The sequence below is a fragment of the Heteronotia binoei genome, chromosome 1, assembly GCF_032191835.1.
Source record: "Heteronotia binoei isolate CCM8104 ecotype False Entrance Well chromosome 1, APGP_CSIRO_Hbin_v1, whole genome shotgun sequence".
In the NCBI taxonomy this organism is placed as follows: domain Eukaryota; kingdom Metazoa; phylum Chordata; class Lepidosauria; order Squamata; family Gekkonidae; genus Heteronotia; species Heteronotia binoei.
The window spans coordinates 107,141,548-107,158,154 of NC_083223.1; the positions used below are offsets into that span (position 1 = coordinate 107,141,548).

A 16,607-nucleotide genomic window follows, 5' to 3' on the forward strand; every position below is an offset into this window, starting at 1 on the left:
CCAACCCCCACTCAATATACAAAATCCAGAGCTTCAGCACTCCTGACAGATAGCTTTCCAGTCTCTTAAATACCTCTAACAAGGGGAAGAGGGGGGAGGCTTCTGCCCAGATAATTGTTTCCATTGTCCAAGTGCCCTTACTATTAGGATAATCTTCCTAAAATTCCATTGAAATTTCCTGTAATTTAAGGTCATTAGATTTAGTCTTATCCCCTGGAACAGCAGAGAATAAATTTTCACTCTCTCCCATAGGTCAGCCCCTCAGAGCATGGTCATGCTTCCTCAGTCTTCTCTTTTTCCTTCAACCACTTTTCTGAAGACTTGATCTCAAGACTCCAGACATCTCAGCTGTACTTCCTGGAACACAATGCAAGTTGCCTATCTCTTTCTTATAGTGCAACACCCAGTACTGATTATAGTACTCCTAATGGGGTTCGGCTAGCATGGAGTGGAGCAGAACTATTACTTTGCGTGTCTTGGATTCTATGTTTCTATTAAGGTAGCCTAAAATAGCACTGACCTTTTTGCAGTTGCCTCAAACTGCTGCCTCACATTCAGCTACCACCAAGTTCGATAGGGCTCATTTTCAGGTAAGTATATATTAGACTAAATCCTGTACATGCTTACCTCCAAGTAAACATGCTTAGGATTACACTCCAAATTTCTGCATGCAAAATGTTCTGCAGGAATGAATGGTCTGCACTTTGATTGTTTCTATTTCTATTTAGTATACACAGTGCTGCAGCCAGTGGACATCTCATTTCCAGACAAAGTCAGACCAACCCAAAGAAATACAATGATTTATTGCGAATGAATTTCTTCAGGTTCCAGAGATCTCCCAAGCATCATGGTGCTTCTTATCCATCACAAGCACCACATTTTGTTCCTGCTTGTGTGTGCTCTACTGTTGCAGGAAGCAGTGGTGGCTGCAAGCATAGGCAGCTTCAAGAGGGACTGGATAAACATATGGAGCAGAGGTCCATCAGTGGCTATTAACCACAACGTACAGATGGAACACTATGTTTGGGGCAGTGATGCTCTGTATTCTTGGTGCTTGCAGGATAACAGTGGGAGGGCTTCTGGAGTTTTGGCCCCACTTGTGGACCTGATGGTGCCGGGTTTGGGTCACTGTGTGACACAGATAATGACACTGGATAGCCACTGGCCTGATCCAGCATGATTTCTCCTATGTTCTTATGTTCACTGGATTTTTTTAAAAAACTAAAATCAGAATTCCCAGACTAAAACCTATTAAAAGGCAGTTTCAAGCCCAACAGTCAGGGAGTTTCAACAATACTGAATTGTCTTTTCACCTGTTACAAAAATAAAAACATTATGTTCTTGTTTTACATTCAGTGAATTTCTCACAGTTGTTCTAGCAGGGAAACAGATGCTCCCAATTTGACGCATGGTAATTTGTCTTTCTCTAGAAGAAGTTTCCACTGTTAAATTTTTCAGCCCACTCTTCCTCCCTGAAACCTAGGGAGATTTATATTGTTCTTCCCTCTGCTGTTTTATCCTCACAACAGCCCTATGAGGTAGGTGAGGCCAAAACAGAATGCGCAAGCAGAAACATAAATGGAAATTAAATTCCAACTGCACAACACCTGGGGCTTTTCTCTCTATATATATATTATAGCACCCAGAAATTAGTTGCAGAAGATCTTGTGCAAGCAAGAAAAATACGCTTGATTTAGTACAAGAAACTTTCACAGACATTTTCCTTTTCCTCTGTTTACGCAAGATCTCTAGTGCAAACCAAAATTTGGCACTGAATACAACCTAATGAATCCAAATTGCAGCTGTTAATAAAAAAAAAGAACCTTAAAGAATGCTTTTTCTTTGATTAACACTGTCAGGATAAGGATCACTCCAGGAATTATTGTATGGCAGCAGGTAAAAAACCTCAAAGAGACCCCTTCAAAATTCAACCTTTCAGTCCCAGTATTTTAAATTAAAAAGTATGTTTTTAACCACATGTTAAATTTTGAGGCTATTTCTTTGAGAGTTTTATGTAGAAGTTGAGCACAATTACACTCTTCTACATAATAAAGAAAAACTTTTTTTTAAATACAAAGAGCCTTTATGTAGCAGAAGAGCAGCAATTCCATTCTCCTGCAAAAACTTTTTTAAAATTAAGAGTAAAAAATAAAAACTCTTACTGGCACACTATGCCCCCCCCCTGTTTTACATATAGCACATAAGAGGAGTAACAGTAAAGCTAAACTGAGGGAATCTATCCCAAAATAAAATTCCTCCTCAAACAAATTTTTGGAACTATGCAAATAGTATGAACCTGTCAAAGTAGAAGAGTTGGTTCCAGTTATTCCACGTGGAGTGTTCATGTTTTTTTAATATGAAAATGGAAGCAGGGAATGCCTGCAGAATCTGAGAATTCCAGAACAGAATGCTTTTTCTTTGCCTATCAACTTTTACATGAACTGTTAATACATAGCAGAAATGGAAATCTGAACAACAGATGTTTCTTATTTCTACTTTGGCATACCAAGGCAATGAATGCATTAGCTCATGCCTGCTATACTGGCTCACCTCCCTGTCTTCCTAACCAATGGACTCTTCACCTCATAGTAACAGTTCTTCTCCTGCACAATATTCAACCAAATTAATGCAAGCAGAGTGGTTTGTTTGCAAGATCAGGGAACAGTACCATAAACCACTTCACTGTTAGCCCATTTCATATCAAGAGTTCCATGCTGCACAGATTATACTGCTGTGCTGTAAAGATGATGAGTTGGATCGCACAGAAAACTTTTGCTGACAGAACAGAGGGAGCAATTTTCCTTCCTTCTGAAGACCTCTGGCTCTCTGTTCAGGAGGAGCATTTTGGAAGGGCCCCGGGGGCGTTTGGGATTGCAGGAAGAGAGGGGCGGAGTCCTCCCTCACTGAATCCCTTCTCTCTGCAGAAATTTACCACAAAAAACATATACACACATATTACTTATATGTGTGTTTTAACATACCATGCTGGTAGTTAAGGGTTTTTTTCAGAATTCTGCAATCCTAATCCTATTACACTGGAACAGATTTTGAGTTCAGTGGCACCTTTAAGACCAACAAAAGTTTATTCAAGGTATGTGCTTTCACGTGCAGGCACTCTTCCTCAAAGAAATGGAGGTTAACAGTTCATATACACAGGCAGATGTCTCTGCATAGGTGATCACCAAATATATGAACTGTTAACTTCCATTTCTATATATCTAAGAAAGTGTGCCTGCATACAAAAGCTCATACCTTGAATAAACTGTTGTTGGTCTTAAAAGGTGCCACTGGACTCAAAATCTGTTCTACTGCTTCAGACCAACACGGCTGCCCACCAGGACCTATTACACTGGTTCCTGGACATCCCATCCTGTTGACTGTACTGATGTATACTATGTAATCTGCCTTTGGTCTCAGTGAGAAAGATGGACTACAAATAACCTAAATTAATGAATTTAACTTTTGGAATGCTGCCTTTAGTATTTACAAAGTTCTGAAGTTTCTAGAAAGTTATTTCTCTAGTCCTAGTGTTCACAAACAGTTGATGAGGTAGTAACCCCCGCAAACAAGCAGAGGAATGGTATGAATAAATATTTCTCAACGACCCTCCACATGGTTTTTGGGGTTTCATGTTGGGAAGTGGTGAGGGGGGGCGAGAGGGATCATTGAAATGGCTTGCATCCATTTCACTCTGCTAAAGGCTTTTGCAAGCAGGCACAAAGCACAAGTGAAGCAGTGCTTGGAACTCACTCGTGCACAGAGCCCACTTGCAAAAGCCATTTAAAGTGAATGTTCCAGTCCAGAAGGACTCTGAGCCCCCCCCCCCCCCCTCCAATAGCTACCACATGAAATCTTGCAAGCAGGGCTTTTACTTGGATGGGCACAAAGCACAAGTGAAGCAGTGCTTGGAACTCACTCATGCACAGAGCCCACTTGCAAAAGCCATTTAAAGTGAATGTTCCAGTCCAGAAGGACTCTGAGCCCCCCCCCCCTTCAATAGCTACCACATGAAATCTTGCAAGCAGGGCTTTTACTTGGATGGGTGATCACTAAGAAAGACTCTGCAGAGGTAAGCAATGGTAAACTGCCTCTACTTCTCAATTGTCTTGAGGGCCTTCTGTAACCTAATGGCATATATACATACCTAAATCCATTCTTGTAATTCCCTATGGGGAAAGTAAATGAGGTTGTAATACCTATTATTAATGTCATTTTACATTGCAATATGTTTAAAAAAAACAGGAAACAAATTCTTATGCCTCCATTCACATCCATATTCTGCTGACAGGTTTTGAAGTATGATCACTATCATCCCCATTTTACAAGGGGAACATAAAGCTGGACAGGACCTTTATCAGTACCACTCTGCACAGTCAATGAATTTAACAGGAAGCTGAATACCATTCAAGATTGTCAGAACAAAACCAAAATTAAAAGTACACTAATCGTATAATCTCTACAAGCGCAAAGATGCTCATGCATTTGTCTGATTTTTTTAAAAAATTAAGTACTCACCCTATCTTTTCCAATATCCAGCTAGGTTGAGTCTCTTTCATCTGTGTAAGTGCACCCACAGAAGCTACAGCCCCCAAACAATGTTAAAAATTGATGCTCTTATGTATTAATTTTCTGCTCATGCAACTGAAATTCCAAAATATTTAAGAATGGCTATACATATGCGTTATCTCACTACATGGCAGCAGTTCATGGCTATACATTTAAAAACATTTTTTTCCTCCTGCAAAAAGAATCAGAATTTCAGAAGCCTTGGCAGTAAAACAAAACCTTCAAAACCATCTGGGAAAACCACATTGTAAAAAGAATCAGAACCAGGCAATTTTGTTTTAGAGCCTAAAACAATGTTCTTCTGCAACTCAAAACTGAACACTACTCAATCATTCTAGAATTTCTATTTTGATACGATATAGATCTAAACAATGTTCTTCTGCAACACAAAACTGAATACTACTTGATCATGCTAGAATTTCTATTTAGATCTGATATAGATATGATATTAGTCATATAGAGCAGAAAAACTTCCATTGGTATAGTCATCTGTGGAAAAGTTTGCACCCCACCTATGTAAATATTGTGCTGCTAACTGATCATGTTAGGTGGGCTATATGTGGGGAACAAAGCATGGACATCAGTATTTGCCTTCTTTTACTAATATTATTTACTTTATTTATTTAAATTTAAATCAGAAAACTTTCCCATTCATCTGTTCCCAGAAAACTCATATCACCATCTGATATAGACATTTGTGTTTTTAAGATCACAAGCACTGGTGCACTAAGATAATGACAGACTCCAGGCTTAATATGGGCCGTTCTTCAGGTACTAATCAATATTTCAAACATGACACTATAGCGTGTGCACAGGGGCCCCTGCCTGGGACCCTGGCAACACCACTCATCATACATAGCTGGTTTATTTTAATTAGGAACAGACTCATTTTCTGGATCCTGACCTGTATTCACAAATTTTACACTACACTAAAAAAGACTTTAAATATTTATTAGATTTTATGTAAAATTTTATGTCACTTTTCTCCTGCAAAACAGGGCCCAAAGCAGCTGAACAATGATCTGTAAATCAGGATATAACTACAGAACAGAAGCCATGGGTGGGGTGGGGTGAGCAGGTGAAATAGACTTCCCTGAAAAGCCGCAGCTCAACCCCTGATGGAATAGTCTCTTCTGACAAGCAGTGGCAAGACTTAAAAGCACTTGGAGCGTGGGTTGCTAAATTATTTTCAGTTTCAGTTAAGGGTAGCTGTACATTTAAACAAATATTTTATCATCCTTGAGATTATATACAGGTCAGTCCACACTTCAAACTGTTTTCACAGTCAGGGGACAATTACCACTGATTGCAACTCCCAAAAAGGAACCCAAATTTTGCACATTCTATATATATTTACACAAATATTGCCCAATTACAGAAAAAGATTGGTTGCATATGACTACACTCCACATTTTATACACACTATTTAAGCTTCAGAAAAACAGAATTTATTGTAATGGCTAGGAAACCATTTCAACAAGTTTTCTGAATGGCTGGAATTCTCGGCTTTAGACTGTTGTACATTCTGCTAGAAGCAAGCAAAAACAACAATCTGGGCACTGGTCACTTAGTCCAACTTTACTGAGGCCTAATCTCTAAATTATTGAACACACATCTTTCTGACCTAACGAATTCATCCTATGACTGGCTGTAAAAGCTTTCTTTCAGAAAGTGAAACAAATGAAACTGAGAGGGCATTTTTGCAAACAATATTTATTTATTTATTTATTTATTTATCTGGGATTTATATCCCGCCCTTCCCACCGAGTGGCTCAGGGCGGCTTACAACATATGTATGTATACACTATGTATACACTAACAATGCAATTCCAGTACAATGACTTGAAGACAGATCCACTGCCTACAATACATCTAGCTGCATAAGGGAGAGTAGAAAAATGAGTTACAATTTGTTAACTGTTAGAAGAATATTCCACGTTCTGAAAGACTGTACTGACTGAACTATAACCATTATATAAGAAATGCCAACAACGCTAACAAAGCCTCCTGTACCGCTACACTTATGAAATGTACACCACTGGAATCAATAAGCAGCTTATAAGGTTGCATGTTCGACCTTTAGACGTCAGGTTACAAACCAAAGATAGTATTCTAAAATTATCTGGAAGGCAGTTGATACAGAAGTGTAGAAGCAACCTTTCTCCCATAATAGCCTATCAGAAACAAAGGGGATTTTCTTTAACAATGATTTCCAGACATCTGCTCCCACACGTATGAAACCATTTCAGGACATTTCAGACTCCAAAAAAATGAAGAGATTTTTCATCTATCAAACTGGATTGCCAAAGTAAGGAAAAGCAGTATACAAAAGCATTTCATAGGAAACCAAAGTGTACTGTTCTTAATATATTAATAAATTAAAATTAACTATTTAATAAAATGCCCACACTGCTAGGTTCTATGCTTGTATGTTTGCAGAGAGCCAAGAGTAGCTTCCAGTGCCAAAAGAGTATAAAAACAACATGCAGTTGAGAAGACTGAAGTCTTTGTTAAAGCACAGGGGTGTCAAACATGCAGCCCGGGAGCTGAATCAGGCCCCCGGAGGGCTTCTATCAGGCCCCGAGCAATTGGCTCTTGTCTGCTTCCTTCTCCCTCTCTCTTGCTTCCTTCTGCATTTCAACTTGATTTGCAAGGCTTGCTCAATTACACAGGAGCTACAGAGCAAAACCTCAATTTTCTCCATTGGCTGAAGCTCCTCCCCCTCCTGGTCCCCTGGGGAGGGAGGAAAAGTGCAGAGCTTCCTTTGCCCAGTTCCCTGGATCCAATGGGAGAAATACAACGAAAGCACCTTTAAGACCAATGTTTTAAGCATGTTTTAAGGGGTTTTTTTTAAAGTCGTGTTTGTAAAAAGTTCATATCTCTGCTATCTAATCTTAAATAGGTACACACATGGTCTGGCCTGACACAGCCTGCCCTGGCCTGACAAGGTCTCATTTATGTCAGATCCAGACCTCATAACAAATGAGTTCAACACCCCTGGCATACTGAATAAACTTTCTATTCATTGCTGTTTCATAATAATACTGATTTTATTTTACACTGAAATTTAAAATAGTTATAGTTCCTTTTAAAGTGTGTATTTTTTAATTTGGAATAAAACATAAAATACCAAAGAATTAATTTTTAAAAACGAATAAAGTTACCAGTATGATATCTCATCACTTGTTCCTTCATGAATATTCCCACCAACTATATGGATACAACAATTGCACATTAGCTCCAGAAATCAGCCTTCAAAAATGCTAGCTGCAAGTATACCCAGCTGGGCTCTTTTTCCCTCCATTTTAGCTATCCACCTGGGATAAAAGGGTCTCATGTGTCTCCATATGGTTTCAGTTTTATTTTCTCTCTTGCTAAATCATTATGCAGTTGTGCACCCATGCATACTTGTTACAACATTATCTGAGAACACAGCCCTCATAAGAGACTAAAAAGGTCAAACTGGGAGACAAAGCAATCCTTCTACACTGAAATGACAGTACAAATACCACAGGATAAAACAGAATATAAAATTTAAAAGTCAAACCAAATATAAAATAAGATGACAAAACAGATATGCTATAAATCCTGAGACTCCTGCAGCAGAGACACAGACTAGTGAGAAGTCTACAAGATTATAGTGCATAACCAAAGATATCCCAGTAACAATTAGACTGCATCAGGCAATCTCATTCTAAGAATTCGAAGGGCACACATGCCAGTGCCACTACACAAAAGTGCTATTAACTCACCATTAATCCACCTTCTTGTAAGAGCATAGCAGCATTCTTACAGGCAAACACTCCCAGTGCATTCTCATCTGCAGTGCTCTGATTTTTATTTTGATTCAGAAAAGTTCAAAATGACTTGTTCCTCCCTCAACCCATCTCACCCCCAGCCCAAACAAAAGTAGGGTATAAATTATCTTAGCTAGCCAGTTATCTATAGGGTAAAATTGAGCAGCTATTTTATGTTTTCACATAGCCATCCAATTAGGGCCACAAAGCTCATAATAGGTTACGATGAGCTCACTAAATCTGTTACATTTTAAATTATGACATTGCCTCTGAGGCTATTCACTCTGGTTACATGCTACCTGTGGCTCAGGTTTGGCAACTACAACAAAAAAAGCTGCAGATGATGACAACCATTACCAAGCCCATAAAGTCAGGTAAGTTTTCCTATGGGATAATTAAGGTTATGATAATATTACTAACGAATGCCTTATGATCAGCTTATGGATCAAGGATCTAAACATGGTTAAATTATTAATTAGCCAAATTCCCTTTTCCCAAAAGGTTTACAAATTGAAACTATATTTTACACAGTATAGACCTGCTAGAAATGCTTTCCTGCTAACTGAAGCACATGGGTACTATAAGAATTCAGAGCTTTGCAGCATATTCTCAGTGGGCCTCCTCCATGTACATTATATGGGCACTCCGTACATGAAGACTTTATGGCCTCAAACTCTCAAGGATCTGCTTGTAGATGCAATGTCTTCCTTATTGTTAAATGGGAGAAATTACATTGACTAGTCCACTTCATATATGGGCATCTATGTGGTGTGCCCACAATTCACACTGTCTGTGTAATGAAGGAGTGCTCTTCTACCATATGAACTGAGGAACCACATGATGAGAACAACCCTTGGCATTTACCATGAGGGGTCCTTCTCAGAGGAAAGGAGGACATCTTGGGTGTTTCCCACCATCCAATCAGGGAGGCAGGACTTTAAAAACTTCTTCCTGTATGGTGTGGAAACTCCCCTTTCTCATTTCAGGAAACTCCAAGAAGCTGTTCCCACAAAACTCTAAATATAACTAGTAATGAAACTCCAAAATAAAACAAAATGAGCAGCAAAAAACTGTAACAAGTAACCGTTAACTACGGTGAAAAACAGCAGTTTAAAAACAAGCTGAAGGATAGTGCACAGAATAGTGGTAGGTAGTAGAACATAGGGCGACAGAAGGGAGGGCAAGATGTTCTCCTTTCCTCTGAGGAGAAGGACCCCTCACGGTAAGTGCCAAGGGTCGTTCTCCCTCAGAGGCGGAGGACATCTTGGGAGCTCCCATAGCAGTAGGTTAGTAAGGGTGGGAGTCGCCCTAGTTTGCTAGGACGTGTTGCAGCACCTTCCGGCCAAAGGCAGCATATGCTGAATCGAACACGTTCAACTTGTAATGTCATACAAAGGCTGAGATTGAGGACCAGGTGGCCGCCCTGCACACCTCCTCTACTGATGCGTTCTTGTCGAAGGCCGCGTTAGTGGCTGCACTCCTGACGGAATGAGCTACTATGCCTTTAGGGACTGGAATATTAAGAGACTTGTACACTTCTGCAATGCACTGGTGAATGGTGTAATTGATGGCAGACTTGGACATGCGCAAGCCTAGGTTAGGATTGGTGATGTTTATAAACATTGCTTCTGCCTTTCGAATAGACGCTGTTTGGTGCAAATAGATCTTAAGAGCTCTCCTCATGTCCAGAGTACGCAATGCCTGCTCCTTGGGGTGCTTAGGATCAGGGCAGGAGGAACACCTCCTGAGCCCTATGGAACCTTGATGTCACCTTTGGTACAAATGTGGGATCTGTACGCAAAATCACTTGTCCTTATGAAAAATACAAAGCTCTCGCTTAGCAGAAAAAGCTCCTATTTCCAATACTCTTCTTGCGGATGTCACTGCGACCAAGAAGATGGTCTTCATTCGCAGCCACTTCATAGCAACTGAGTGTAAAGGTTCAAAGGGTGGCTTCATTAAGGCCATGACAACTGTATGTAAATGCTAAGTTGGGAACCTGTGGACTTGTGGAGGTCATTTCAGGGTGAGAGAGTGAAAAATGGAAGCGGGAAAGGATATTTAATCAGCTAAAAAAGAGATAGCAGCCTATCCTAAGCACTGCTCTCCCTGTTGAGGCAGGAAAAGAACTGAGAAAGGGGAGTATCCACACCATACAGGAAGAGGAAGTTTTTAAAGTCCTGCCTCCCTGATTGGATGGTGGGAAACACCCAAGATGTCCTCCGCCTCTGAGGACATAAATTGCAGTTTAAAAGCTCCTACAGAACATTCATGCTGATCAAATGCTTACTAGGTTTATAGAGAGTCCCAACTCTAGCTGTTTTTTTAAAAAAATCTCAATTTCCCAAAGCACTAAAGTGAAGTTTGAAAAAAATGGCAAAAAGGCCACCAATCAAAGATAAGTAATAAAAAGTCTGAACTCATTATTTTTCTACATTTGCATGTTTTAAAATCCAGTGTGGTTTAGTGGTTAGAGTGCTCAAGTAGGATGGCAGGGGGAGGGAGGAATCCCCATTCCACTATAGAAGCTTGCTAGGTGACACTGGGCCAGTCATGCACATTCAGCCTAATCTACCACCTCACAGGGTTGTTACAAAAATAAAATGGAAAGGTCCCAATTGAGAAGCATGACATATAAATGAATAAGCAAAGCATCAGTGAGCCATATGGTAGATTATCAGACCCATGGCACCCAGGTTCAAATCCCCATTGTGCCATGCAAACTCACTGGACTATTACAGTCTGTCTGTTTCTCAGTCTCACTTCACAGGGTTGATGTAGCAAGGATAAAATGGGGGAGGGAAGAATAATGTTGTAAATCCCTATTGGTTTCCATTGGGGAGAGCAGAGTATAAATAAATTTATCACAATAAATAAATATTAATGCCTTTTCATGATATGAATTATGCCTTTCCCCCAAAGACAAAAGGTTTTTTAAAAATGCAGCACAATGAACATCCCATGTTAACTGACCATAAATTGGAATCTTCCAGGTTTGTGTTTCAATTTTCACATCCTTTGTTCAATGTCATACATTACATAAACATAACTTAAAATATTCAAAGTGCACAATACACTAAACACACTATGAAGTACCAATGCATAAGAAACATACTAATTTCTGTAGACACTGTCAAATCACATATTCCCTCTTTTTTTCTAGCATCTCCAATAGGAATTTCAGGGATGGCCAATGGTAGCTCTCAAGAAGGTTTTTTTTGCCTACAACTTCCATCAGCCCCAGCCAGCATGGCCAATGGCTGGGGCTGATGGGAGTCGCAGGCAAAAAAACATCTGGAGAGCTACCGTTGGCCACCCCTGTGCTAGATTAACAGAATTTATATAAAAGTGGTTAATTGCATGCCATGGATATGCATGATTTAATCTGCAGCCCCCTCTCTCATAAAATAATGTCTAGAAGTGGTCTCAGCTCACATCGGTATAAAGCAAAATAAAATGCAGGAACAAAAGACTAGTATGACACACAACTGTCCATCATTCACCTAAACCCTTCCTTATATTATTCTTGCAATTGCTGTAACAGGAAAATGAGGGTGAGAAACAGGGACTGACCCAAGACCACCAGCTGAACTTCAGGGCAGAGTGGAGATCTGAACCTACATTTTCCCAGTCTTAGTCCATATCTAATACTCTAACCACTGCACCATAATGGTTCTTCATGCCATTTATAGGCTAATGCCCAGCTTTTACATCTCCCCTCTAGAAATTGCAGACAAAAGAACCACAGGTGATACATGAACACTCCCATATGTGACAATTATTCAACCGCTGCACTAAAAACCTACTGTATGGAATAACCCATGGGTGTTCTTTCATTTAAACGATTATTCACACAGGACTAGGTCTCATTGCTTCAGTAAAACAAACCCAAACAATGGGACATAAATTATGAGAAAGTCAGAATTAAAATGTTCAGTTTCTTAAATGGACATTTATGAATTAATCACCATTCCCCACAGAATAGTTATTTGGAATTGATATAAATATTTAAGAATTAACATTGTGGTGAGAACACTGAACAAATATAGGGCTCTCTAAAAATTACATTATAAAGCAAGAGGTTATTAACCATCAGAGTGAAATATTCTCCATGGATATAAAAGTAAACTTCAGGATATATCAGTGTGCCTTCATAGCTAAACTGATCTGAGCTATATGCTGTTCAACCAATCACAATGCATCACCAATTGGTCAATAACAGTACATTCAATTGCCCCAGTATTCTCACACTCAGCAGGCATAATTGTTGCTTCAAGTTGGTGATATAGATTTTAAGTAAACATACAGCAAAAGGATCATAGCACAAAAAGATTTTCAGTCTTGACAAGAGAGACAACATTCTGCTTATCAGCAGGTCACTATTATCCCCTGGCAACATTCTTTTTAACAAATTGGTTTTATCCTTCATTCCAGCATTATCTACGTAAACTAGGTACACAAACAACATTGATGTAACAGCAGAACATGCTGGGAGGCACTGTCATTTCTTTATAACATCTGTGCATTTCACACAATCCTCTCTACTCCTTTTTTCAGTTAAATTAAGCCTCAATATATTGGACATAACTACTGATTGCCCTGAAACTCCTGAACTAGAAAGACTTTTAATCACTTAATATGTTCTTCTGCTACATATTGTCTTGTACAGATGAGAATAAATGTTGTACATAATTTTTAGATTTTTCCCACACCCTCTCTCACAAATACTGCATGAAGGATAAAAGCAATTTCATTGTTTTTAATTGCTTAGAAGCATAGTACCTACTTTTACAGGAGGAGCAGTGTAAGCAAATGGGCAACAGGACAGCTTCCTTGGGCTCTGCACTTGGGGCCTCTGACTGACTACAGCCCAGCACCCTCAATGGGGAGAAGAAGAGCAGGCTCTTTTCACCACTTGTACCTGCCTCACATGGGCCTCAGGCACCTGTCTTGCACTCATCTCAGACAGGGCAATGGCCGCTGCTTACTTGGCCCAGAGGAGTAGGGGTAGTAATTCCTCAACCTCTGGTCCTGCCTTACAGTTTGGGTAGCTAAACTGTCTGAGAAAAATATGTCCTGCTCCTTTAATAGAGTCTTAACAGGCTGCTCCTTGGCTCTACAACACAAAAAGCCTCTGTTAGCAAGCTACTGCCATCCTTCATTTACTTCAATGGATTGGGAAGTGTATAATTCTTAGAATGGCACTATATAGGCAGAACGCTTTCCTGAAAGAAAACCCCATTGAACAGAGCAGAGTAGGATTCAGTAGATGCACTTACAATTGCTCAACCAAATTACTTGAATGGTTCATATGCTATACTAGTTAATCCACTGCAAGATCTTAGTTACTACCATCATATTTGTGTCTATATAACTGAACTGTTGTAGTGTTTCCAACTTACTTGTGTTCCACCTTTGTGAAATACAAAATGTTTCCCCCTTCACCAAGAAAGCTCCCAAAACATAAGGATAAAGTAGACAATCTTTTAAAAGTTAAACATATTCAGCAAATTTTGTGTGCTGTGCTTGGAAAGTAATAGGTAATTATAAAAAGCAACTGTGTATAGACTGTTTCAAATTATAGCAAATCAGCAGCTTTATGGGGAGGTATACCACTTGTACTAGAAAGAAACACTGACACAGAAAACAGCTACCTTTGCCTTCCTTTACATATATCAATTAAAACAAAATTATTTGGGGGAATTATGCATAATTATTTTGAAACTGAGCAGACAGGTTAAAACGGATAAAAGGAAGTACTTCTTCACCCAAAGGGTGATTAACATGTAGAATTCACTGCCACAGGAGGTGGTGGCGGCCACAACCATAGCCACCTTCAAGAGGGGTTTAGATAAAAATATGGAGCAGAGGTCCATCAGTGGCTATTAGCCACAGTGTGTGTGTGTGTGGATAGATAGATAGATAGATAGATAGATAGATAGATAGATAGATAGATAGATAGATAGATAGATAGATAGATAGATAGATAGATAGATAGATAGATAGATAGATAGATAGATATTTTTTTTTGCCACTGTGTGACACAGTGTGTTGGACTGGATGGGCCATTGGCCTGATCCAACATGGCTTCCCTTATGTTCTTATAAATTCTATAACTTGTTTCTGGTATTGGTGACAGTCACCCAAACTAACACATTTTTTTAATGAAACGTTTTTCACTTGGGACTGTGGAGTAACTAAAGGAAAAGCCAATGTTATTTAAACAACCTGTTTTGGTCATTAATTACAAAAGTACCTAATGAATGCAGCACAGTACACTGACATCTGCATGGCCCATAAATAGTTAACTCCCTGGAACATCTGACGATTTAATACTATATATCCCACTCCTGAGAAGTACAGCACAATAATTCAGAGTGTAGCCAAAGAATGATAATTTATTCCAAAATGCTATGCAGCCAAGTACGGCTTGTACTCGGACACTGCAAGAAATAAAGTTTGGAGCTTGGTGGCTAAAGCCCAGTCCTGACCCTGGGTGCAAGAATCTCCAGCATTTTCCTGGCTTGGGGAAGTTTAATTAGAGAAGTAACTGCATTATTTAATTAATCAAGTGAGAACATGATGTGGCAAAGGAACTTCCTACTGCTTTTTTACTTCATCATCACACTGAAGTCACAACGGAAATGCATGTTTTTAACGCTACGAAGCGTGGAAAACGTCTCTTCAAAAACCACGTCCTAAATATGATTTATCGCTGCTTCCCGGAAGCAAAGCTCACGCATTCCCAGCAAGGAAACGGGGCTCCATGATCAGTCTCGCCGAGGTTTTTTAATTATTAAATACTTTGTGCAAAAACGGATAGAAAGAAAACCTAACCTCAAATTCGTTAGTTGAACTTCAAAAGAAAGAAACAAGCTAGGTGGGAGTATTTTTTAAAAGACCAAGGGCTGATTTTTTTAAAAAAATCGTGGTTATGACGACTTCTAGATTTAATAGCGATTAGAAAGCCGCCCTAAATATAGCCGGCAGCTAATTGCATTGCCTTTACTTAAAGCTTAAATGGCTCTCTAAAGCGCCATGCCCCCGCCCCCCTTGCCATCCAAGCCAGGCCAGGCTGGCTGCAATCTGCACCAGCGACCGTGCGGATTTGTTGCAGTGACCTTCTTCCTAAGACTCACGCCCAGCAAACTCTCACTTCCACCCGCCCGCCTCCAAATCTCTAAACCAGATGGCGACGTGCGTTAACGACCATTCACCCTGTTCTGAGAGAGGGGAGCCCTTCGCAGACCAAGCATTTAAAGAGCCAAAACACGGGAGTGTCAAAGTTGAGTCAGAAGATTTAAGCAGGAAACTGAAGGGAGGGGCGGGATGTACAGGAGTCTTCCAGGTCACATCATTCAGACGTTCCAAGCGAACAGAAGGGCATCGAGCTTGCCCAAAGGCATGCCCTCCCCCTCCCCTCTCTCTCACACACGCGCGTAAGGGGCTGGACCCCACATCGCCTCCCTGCCGGCCTTTCCTTACCCGCTGTGAGGTCTCTGCCTTGCCCGAGCTCGGAGAAGAGCCTCCCCCACATGGTGGTGGTGCCGCCGCCGCGGGCAAAAAGCGGGGTGCCGAGACGGAGCGGCCACCCGGTTGCCCACACGCGCGCCGCAGATGCTGAGGGACGGGGCCTGGCCCAGAGAGGGGGCTGGCGGATGGAGACGGGAGGGAGGCCGCTCACTGCCGCGCGTGTGCTCCTCCTGCCGCTGCTGGTTTTGCCGCGCTGCAGCCCGCCTCTGGCCTGAGGGGAGCTGAGGCCATAGTATTGGCGGCCCGTTCCTCGCCGTGACAGCAGCAGCAGAGCAGAAAGGACAAGACTCGCTTTATTCCGTTACTGCTGCTTCCCACTCACTGCAGCTTCCTTCCTCCTCCTCTCTGCTGCTACTTCACACCGGGCGGAGACAGAGGCGGGAGCTCAGCAGATGCTGCCGCTACTCTGGAGGGGGGGGGGGGGGAGTTTACAGGCAGGAGAGGATGTGGCCGCGTAACCCGACTGAGCCCCGGAGGGTAACAGGAGAAACGAGAGCAGGAAAGGAGGGGCTTCATGGAAGAGAGTGCAGTCTGGCCAAGTACAGGCAAGCGACTCACAGCAAAAGTGGCTTTGGCCACGTGCAAAGACCTTGCAAGCCACTCACACGCAAGAGGCTGAAAAACACGTACTTCTTTTTTTTAAAAAAAATTACCCATTCAGAGAGGATCTTGATGATGTTCTGAATTAGGGCTTGGAGTCAGTAATTGGCT

At 40.9% G+C, this 16,607-nt stretch overlaps 1 protein-coding gene across 2 annotated transcripts in view; it reads right to left on the reverse strand.

Moving 5' to 3' along the window:
* The window catches only part of CEP85L (centrosomal protein 85 like), a 185,272-nt gene extending 168,970 nt beyond the window's left edge, over positions 1-16,302 (reverse strand). Inside the window, exon 1 of one of the 2 annotated variants that reach the window (XM_060238619.1) lies at positions 15,849-16,302. In XM_060238619.1, the coding sequence (XP_060094602.1) occupies positions 15,849-15,900 (52 nt within the window). In that variant the 5' untranslated portion in view covers positions 15,901-16,302. Of the gene's footprint in view, positions 1-8,318; positions 8,453-15,848 lie in introns of those variants that run through there. The other variant, XM_060238626.1, reaches the window with a different exon arrangement.
* Positions 16,303-16,607: the final 305 nt, after the last annotated feature.